Genomic DNA, 9,134 nt, shown 5'->3' with positions numbered 1-9,134 from the left:
GTGGGCGGGGCAGGAGGGGTGACGCCCCGCCCCTCCCTCTGGGGGCGTGAAGCGCCGCGGCGGCGGCGGTGCCGCCATTTTCTGCTGAAGCCGCATCAGGATGGAGTCGAAACCCGAGCCGGAGCTGCCCGCCGTCCCCCGAGCCTTGCGACTCACCGCCCCGCCACGGAGCGCCGCTCCACACGCTCCTCCGCACCGCTGGCAGCGCTGAACGGCCTCATGGAGCACAGCGGACGCGAACGCGCCGGTCCCGGCTTGGGATGGGCCCGACTGGGCCTGGCCGCGGCCTGGCCGAAGCTGGCGGGGCCCAGCGCGGCGCCCGCCGGGGGCTCGTCCCAGGCGAGCCCGCCCTTCTCGTGGCTGCGCGCGGTGTCGCAGCTGCTGTCGCCGCTGCCCGGCCTCCTGCAGCGGCTGCTGCCCGGCGCCGCGCTCAGCTCCGCGCTGTGCCCCGCCAAGGCACCGCCGCCGCTGGTGCTGCTGCCCAAGGCGGACACCTCGCTGGACTGGGCCGAAGAGGAGCCCCCGGAGAAGCGATCGGAGGGCGGCCGGGAGCCCCTGGCGGGGCTGTGGGGAAGCGGGCTGGTGCGGAGCGGCCTGGGGGTGCTTCCCGTGGATTGGTACGTGCTGGGCATGGAGCAGGGCAAGAGCCACCTGCCGCAGCCCCTGCGAGCCGAGGGCTTGCCCGAGGTTGAGTTCCTGCGCAGCAAGCGGCTGGCGTTCCTCCAGCGCTGGCATCTGCCCGTGCCCGACCCCGACCACGGCTACCACAGCCTGGAGGAGGAGCAGCAGCAGCAGCACAGGGGTGTCCGGCCCGAAATTGGGGAGCTGGGCGGCAATAACGGGGATTTAGGGCAGCCCGGAGGTGTTCCCCTGGAGCAGGAGCAGCTCCGGGGTGCGGCTGAGGAAGAGGAAGCCTTGGCTGAAGAGGAGGATGAGGACTCGGAAACTGAGCAAAACTTCCCGATTTCCACCAGACCTGTCTGCGCGAATAAATTAATCGATTATATCATTGGAGGAGTATCCAGTGGGGAGGAGAGTGAGGATGAGGAGGACTGGGATGATGATGATGATGATGATGAAGAAGATGATGACGGGTTTGACAGCGAAGAGCTGCCCTCGGACTCAGACGCCGGCAGCCAGGACGGGGAGAGGCTTCATCTGTGGAATTCCTTCTACAGCTTGGATCCCTACAACCCTCAGAACTTCACAGCCACCATCCAAACGTCTTCCAGCGAGCCGGGAAAGGGAATGTCGGACATGGAGGAGGAGGAGGAGGAGGAAGACTCGTGGGCAGAGTCCTCCCAGGGCTCTCCCAGTTCCGAGGAGGACGAGTGGGACTGCGAGAGCGCGGATGAGGCGGAAAACTTGAAACTTTGGAACTCGTTCTGTAGCTCGGACGATCCCTATAACCCTTTAAATTTCACGGCGGCCTTTCAGACAGTGGAAAAAAAAGGAACGCCGCTTTTCCAAGGGGCAGAAAAGTCAAATTCCGGCACCTCCGAGCGCTTCACCGCGTGTAGAGTTCAGCTGGAAAAACAAAACCACGGGGGCAGCACCGATTTGGGGCAAAACGGGGAGAAAACTGCCCAGGCCAAGAGGAAAAAGGTACAGGTTTTATTGAAATTTTTGTGTTTTGGGGATTGTTAAAAAGAAAAAAAAAAAAAAAAAAAACAACCAAGTGCCAAGTAGGGGTGAGGTCAGCGTTGCAGATCGTGTTTCCATATGTGCTGATAATTTCCCTGGAATTCTGAGCCTCATCCGAGCCACGTGATGGGAAATTTTGAGCCTCGCTGAGAAGCAAAAATGAATTTTTTTTTCTGTAGATTCCGAGCTGGGTTTCAGTTTTGAGTTGTAATTTTTGTTGTGGTTTCCACAGCAGAGAAACTCCAAGGCTGGGGTGTAAAATTTTTCCCTGAGAAACTGCAGAGCTTTAAGGAGTTTCCCTGAAAGTTTCCCTTTTTGTTTCTGTTAAAAGGAATTTAGTTAGGACCTGAAACCAAAAGAATTTTTTCTTTTTAAAGAAATTCTTATTCAATTCTTATTATAATAAATTCATTATTAAATTCTTTCTTCTTAACGAAAGACTTGTTAAGTCTTCTGGGGTAAACTAAAGTTCCCATATAAATTACCTCCATATTCTCATTTTCGTTTAAGATATTAGTGTTACAACAATAAATCATACTGTTTATAAATATGTTTATATTATAAGAATATCTAATAGAGTTACATATTATATACATGTTATATTAGTTATATAAGTGGTACAGTTATATAAATATATAAATATAAATAACATAACTATTTATAGTTATTTATAGAGTAGTTATTTATAGAATAGCTATTTATATAGAAGAAATATTTTTATCCATACATTTTTTTTTGATTACAGAAGGGCTGTAATCAAAAACTGGACTTTTGAGCCCAAACAGGCAGAGTAATTTGATTTTTCTGAGGAATTTGGGCATTGATAATAATAATAATACCCATGCTAAGATGCAGGTGAACAGGAACTTATCCTAAATTTTGTGGTGCTGCAGATGTTCAAGGTGAATACCTCAAACATCTGCATGAGGAATGACTACCCAATTTTTTAATCCAATTTTTAATCCATTTTTTTGGTCTATATTATTTAATTAATTAATTAAATTAGTTTATTTAATATAATGTGTTTAATGAAATTATTTTATTTATTATTAACAATTATTAATTATATTATAATATAATTATTAAATATGAATTATATGTAATATATGAGCATATATTATGTATATATTATATATAATATATATTATATATTATATAATATACAATTATTCTATATAATATACAATTATATATAATTATTGTATTCATTATATATAATTAATTATTAATGAGTAATTATTAATGATTAAGTATTAATGATTAATTATTAATGATTAATAAATTGATTAACTTAATCTATATTATTTTAGAACTTGAGCTCCAAATCCCTGGGCAATCCAATGCTTGAACAAGTCACTGAAAACAGAAAATATTTCTAATTCTTCAATATTTTTCCAGCAGCTCAATTTTTCTTCTCCCTTCATTTAGATCAATAATTAATTAAGAGCACTCCCAGGTCTCGGGGCTGCGATTCCAGCGGGAATTTTTGGCCCAGTGATCCCGAGCCGTGCTGAAAGAAGGGATGAGCTGGCTGCAATATCCCAAATGACGTCAGAGCCTCGGGAATTGCGGCCCAGGCTGGCTGCGACTGATGTAAAAAGGCTGCAAGGTGGGGCTGATGTAACAGCTCCTAAAGCTCTTCCTGAGCTTTATTATTATTCCCAGGAATTCTTGGGATTCTTCCCCCTTGGAATCCTGAAGCCGTGTAAAAACCGGGAGCGTTTTGGGTGGATGTGCTGGGAGGGCACTGCTGCTCCCAGGGATCTTTGGGATCAGGGAATTTCTGGATCCTCAACTGCTGATTCTTGGGAATTGCCTCTTCATCCTCTCCTCATCCCACCTGGGATAGCTGGAGGCGTTCCTGATGGAATGGGATGAGCCAAACCCTTCTGGAATTCCGTATTTTCCTGGTTGCAAACACCTTCCTCGTTGTGCTGATAAACCCTGGCAAAGGAGCAACACGTGGGGGTGTTTTGGTCCATTTCCAGGTTTTTTCTGGAATGCCAGTGTTTCGAGGAATCAGTCCTGCTTTTGGAGGTGCTGACAGTTCAGTTGGTGCCTTTTAATAGCTGAATGCTCCAGCAGGAGCCTAAAATAAGCTGGGTTTAACTCAGACTTAAATCCTTACTCTAATCTTAGTCTAAACACTGCCAAGTGCAGATCCCGAGCCTATAAATTCCTTTATTTACTTAAAATAACCGAATAGCTGTTAAAAGTACAAAAAAAGTGACAGTTTTTGTGTGTATATTTTTAATTTCCTTAGTTGAACTCCACCCCCTGGAATTCCAGGAAGGATTGTTCCGCTCACGTGGGGATGAGTGTTCCGCGTTCCTTCCTCACCCCGTGGTGACTCACGGGGCTCTTGACTCACCACAACCCTTCTGCCTGCTTTGGTTCGGGTTTTTTTGGGATTGTTCCCACAATCCCAGGCCTTTTCCTGGAGCACATTCCCAGCCTGGCACGGTTACAACAGAGGGAATGAGCTCAGAGCCCTCTGGAGTAAGTCCTGGAGTATTTTGGGCCAGGCAAGTCAGCGCTGGATGGTTTTTAAAGCTGAAGGTGAAATGTTTTGGGTAGGATTAAGGAGCAGGTCATGGAATTACGGAATTCCAGACTGCTTTGGGTTGAGAGGATCTTCAATCCCATTCCATGGGCAGGGACATTTCCCCATCCCAGGCTGCTCCCAGGGATGGAGCAGCCACGGATTCTCTGGGAATTCCATCCCAGCCCCTCCAGGGAAGGATTTATTCCCAATATCCCACCCAAACCAGCACAGGGAATCCTGGAATGGTTTGGGTTGGAAGGGATCATCCAATCCCATGGGCAGGGACACCTCCCACTATCCCAGGCTGCATTTTATCCATGTTCTTATCCATGTTCTTATCCATGTTCTTATCCATGTTCTTATCCATGTTCTTATCCATGTTCTTATCCATGTTCTTATCCATGTTCTTATCCATGTTCTTATCCATGTTCTTATCCATGTTCTTATCCATGTTCTTATCCATGTTCTTATCCATGTTCTTATCCATGTTCTTATCCATGTTCTTATCCATTATTTTATCCATATGTTATCAATATTTTATTCCTATTTTATCCCTATTTTTATCCCTATTTTTATCCCTATTTTTATCCCTATTTTTATCCCTATTTTTATCCATATTTTTATCCATATTTTTATCCATATTTTTATCCATATTTTTATCTATATTTTATCCATATTTTATCTATATTTTATCCATATTTTACCCTTATTTTTACCTTTATTTTTACCCTTATTTAATCCGTATTTTAACCCATATTCCATCCATATTTTATCCACTATCCAGCCTAACCTCGAGCACTTCAGGTACAAAACAACCCCAACTCCTCTGGGAATTCCATCCCACTCAGGAATCCCATCCCACCACCTCACTCACCCTCATCTAAAAACCCCCCAACCCCTTTCACCCCTTCTAAACCAAAAAACCCCCGCCGATTTAAATCAATTAAATTAACAAATCAAATTAAATTCCATTCAGCCAGAATTCCTGATGGAAATCTCTTTTTTCCCCAGGTGACATTCCTAGAAAAAGTGACGGAGTATTACATAAGCAGCGAGGAGGACCGGAAAGGACCCTGGGAGGAGCTGGCTCGGGATGGATGCAGATTCCAGAGGCGGATCCAGGAAACCGAGGAAGCCATTGGATACTGCCTGAGCACAGAGCACAGACTGAGGGTATTCCACAGGCTCCAACAATTCCATTCCCAAAGGACTGACCCCTTCTAGCACCTTAAAACTCTTTGGAATTTTATCCCACCCTTTAAATTAATGAAATCCCGCCCGGAAATGGCAGCTGAGTGTGCTGAAACGGGGAGAAAAAAAAACAAAAAAAATGGGATTTTTTTATATTTTTTTTTTTTCCCCCCCACCCCACCCTCATTTTGATATGGAATGATTTAATTTGCATATCCAGATAAAATCCCTGGAGCTCCCTGGAATGCTGGGGGCGCTCTAATTGCATTCCTGTTAATTAGCACTTGACACAACCGGACTGCTCGGGGTTCCATCCATTCCCAAAAATCACTTTTTTTTTTTTTTTTTTGGGAAGTGGGGACCGTTCCCTTGGATTTTTTTGCACTTTGGAAAAAAAAAAAAAAAAACCAACAAAAAAAAAAACCAACAAAAAAAAAAACCTATTTTGAAGGAAATATTTATGGGATTCATTCCTTGGAATTGCAGTTTTGATTTCAAATTCCCTGAGGGATGTGCTGGTGTGTTTTGGGGGTTTTTTGTTTTTAATGTTTTTCCAGCTTTTCCAAAAGCCTCATTTTTAAAAACCCCTTCCTTTAAGGAATTTTTTTCCCTTTTTTTTTTTTTCTTCTTTTCCTGGAATTATCCAAACCTTTTGAGTGTTTCTGGAGCTTTTTTGAGGTTTGAATATTCCAGCCAAGCTTTGGTTTGATTGATTGAAATAATTCCCTTTTCCAGGATTATTCCAGAGATTTTTTTTGGCTGCTTCTCCCAACAAATTCCTTGTTTGTTTGTTTTTTTTTTTATGGCAAGGAAATTCCTCATCCCAATTAATAATTAAAACTTAATGAGGCTGTGGATGATGCTTGAATTTAGGGAGGAAAACTCCTTAATTATTTAATTAATCTTTGCTGTAATTCTGCTTTGGGAGAGGGATTGAAGTGAATTTTTAGATCCAATCTGCTTATCCTGATAATTTTCTTGGATTTAAGGAAATTATCTTGGATTTAAAGAAATTTAAAGGCAAAAATTCCCTGTTTTCTTTCCCAAAAAATCAGTATTAACTCCTTGTGTCTGCACTGGACTCACCAAAAACATTTCAGTGAGAGGACAAAACTCTTATTTATATTTTTTTTTTTTTTAATTTAAAACATTAAATTATTTTAATCAAAATCATTGAGGGGGATGGAAAAAGGGGTTTGGAGCTGGAGGTTGGTGTGGGAATTTTCCAAGCAGGGAATGAAAATGGAAAAATTCCAATGTTTGCACAAAGTTGGATCAATAAATCAATTATTTGTTCAGCTGGCCGGAATATTTTCCATTCTGTGGAAGAAAAAAAACTTTTTTAAGTTTATCCTCAATTCCTTCAGTTTTGAATTTGGAAGAAAATTATTTAATCCCCTTTTATCCTGACTTGAAAAATCCTAAATAAAGGATTTATCCTTTATTTTTATTGCAGGAAGTGGATTCTTGGAGTTGAAAAAAAAAAAATCCCCTTTTGTTGGTGGAATTAGAAAATCCGGGGGATTCATTAAATTTGAGTTAATTGGAATTCCAGCTGCTTTTCATCCCAAAAAATTGGATTTTTTTTCCCTAAAAAAAATATTTTTGAAGATTTTGCTCACATTTGGATCTGCTTTTGAATTCAGGGGGGAAAAAACCTGACAAAAAAAGTGGAATTCCAAGAGGAAAAAAAATATTTGGATTTTTTTTTTCCAAGGAAAACACGCTGTGCCCGTTTTTCCATGGATCTCCCAGTCGGTTTTTCCCACGGATCTCCCAATCCCTGGGATCTTTGGGAATGTGGTGCTTCAATTTTTCACGGACAACTCGGATTTCTTGGTGCTTGGGAACTCTGGGAATCCAGAAAAAACGGGAATTAAATAATTCCCAGCTGCTTCCAAAAAAATGTTAAAACCTTGGGGAAAAAAAAAAACAAAACAAAATAAAAAAGGAATTTTTTTCCTCAGCATTCCCAATGCTTGGATGAGCTTTTCCCACTTCTCCAACCTCCTTTTTTCCCAGTTATTCCCGTGGGGAAACGGAATTAACACCAAACCCCCGAAGGCCTCAGAGCTCCCCTTTTCCCTGGGAAAATTCCTTGAAATAAGTGGGAAGCAAAACTCGGGATTTAAATCAAAACTGCCATCCCGCAGATTTTTATTTTTGTATCGTTTGGGGAAAAGTTTGGATTTGGCTTTCTATGGATTTTTTTTTTTTTTCCTTGATTTGTGGCCCCTTGGTTGGGTTTTTTCTTTTTCTTTTTTTCTACCTAAAAATTCTATTTCTGTACATAAGAAACTGTTCGGGACTAATCCGTGAGTTGGAATAAAGAGATTTGCAGGATAAATCCGGGAGAATTTTGGGAAAATCTGTGAAATCCAAGGATTTCTCAGTGGGGAGAAGCTGCTTTGGTCATTCCGTGGGTTTGAGAGCTGGGAATTCCATCCAGGGAATGTGAAGCTGGAATTCCTGGCAGGAGCTGGGAAATGATCCCAAAATTAGGGGTGAAGGTGAAGATTTTTCCAGGGATTCCTGTTTTTGGGGATTTAACCAAAATCAGTCACCCCCAGGGTTCTGCTCCACTTGTGGTCATTCCCAGGGAATCTCTGGAATGCTGAGTTTGGGGAAGAAATTCCAAGTTCCTGGAGGTTTATTCCTTTAAAAAAAAAAAGGAATAAACTCAGAATTCCCACTTTGGAGCACAATCCATGTTTTCCCCTCTTTCTTTTCACCTTGTTCATCCCTAAAACACCCCAGGGTTGATTTTCCTGATTATCAGGATAAAAAAAAATCAGCTGGAATAAAGAAAAAACACAGAATTTCCTGCGGAATTCCTGAAAAAGAAACAAAAAAAACGGGATATGAGGAATGTGGGGTGGTTTTAAAAGCGGGTTTTTAAATTCAGAATAATTTACTGCCTCTAAAATCGGCTTTAAAATGAAAATTGGGATTTCTCCCTGCCGGGGAAAAAGCTGGAAGTGGCACAGCTGGGGTGCAGGGAAAGCTTCATCCTGCTTCATTCCCGCTGGGAATTCTTTATCCCATCAGCACCAGGCTGCGCTTGGAGGAGAAAAACTCCTGCTTTGATCCCAAAATTGCAGTTTTTCCTGGAGCTGGGAAGCAGGAGAAGGCACAGAGATGGAATTCTGCTGCATTCCAGGGAGAGGAGTTTACACCCAGAAAAAAGAGCAGGAGGAATTCCCGGTTTTTGTGCTCCAGCTGGGAATGCCAGGGGTGTTCCCAACCTGGAATCCAGCTGGATTGCAGCAGGGGGAGGAGTGCCAGGGACACCTCAGCACAGAATTCCCAGAGAATCCGTGGCTGCTCCATCCCTGGAAGTGTCCAAGGTTGGATGGGGACAATGGGAATTGTCCCTTCATTCCCTAAGGATGATCCTGAAATCCTCCCCATCCCGAGCATTCCATGGTTCCAGCCGGGGAGGGGACACATCCCTCGCATTCCCGCTTCGCCTGTTTTCCCGGGAATGTTTTGTCCAGGAGGTGGTGCCAGAAGCGCTCGGGACTGGCGGGCAGCGCCACCCGCTGTCCCCAAGTGCCACCCCCCGGGAGCCACAGCCGCGCCCGGTTCTGTGACATTCCTGGCGCCTGAGCCACCGCGGGATCCCGCGGGAAGCATCCCCAGCCGGGCTCCTCTGGAATGCTCTGGGTGGAGGAGGAGGAGGAGGCAGCTGCTGGCTTCTCCGTGGGGATGTTGGAGCTGGGAGGAAAATCCAGAAAAATGAAGGGAAGGGGAA

At 43.7% G+C, this 9,134-nt stretch overlaps 1 protein-coding gene across 2 annotated transcripts; it reads left to right on the top strand.

The window, feature by feature from the left end:
* Positions 1 to 46: 46 nt before the first annotated feature.
* PPP1R15B (protein phosphatase 1 regulatory subunit 15B) lies at positions 47 to 7,727 on the top strand. 2 transcript variants are annotated; one of them, XR_015278950.1, is made up of 3 exons: positions 47 to 1,605; positions 3,073 to 3,253; positions 5,201 to 7,727. XR_015278950.1 is itself a non-coding variant. In XM_023942338.2 (2 exons), the coding sequence occupies exons 1-2, from the start codon at positions 220 to 222 to the stop codon at positions 5,411 to 5,413; spliced, it is 1,599 nt and encodes a 532-aa protein (XP_023798106.2). In that variant the 5' UTR covers positions 75 to 219; the 3' UTR covers positions 5,414 to 7,727. The 2 variants fall into 2 exon arrangements, 1 of the variants encoding a protein (XP_023798106.2); XM_023942338.2 differs by lacking the exon at positions 3,073 to 3,253 and having other exon boundaries at positions 75 to 1,605.
* Positions 7,728 to 9,134: the final 1,407 nt, after the last annotated feature.

Source organism: Cyanistes caeruleus, chromosome 24, assembly GCF_971803275.1.
Source record: "Cyanistes caeruleus chromosome 24, bCyaCae1.hap1.1, whole genome shotgun sequence".
Lineage (NCBI taxonomy): Eukaryota > Metazoa > Chordata > Aves > Passeriformes > Paridae > Cyanistes > Cyanistes caeruleus.
The sequence above is the reverse complement of the archived record's forward strand: the minus strand, read 5'-3'. Positions and strand labels throughout refer to the sequence as shown.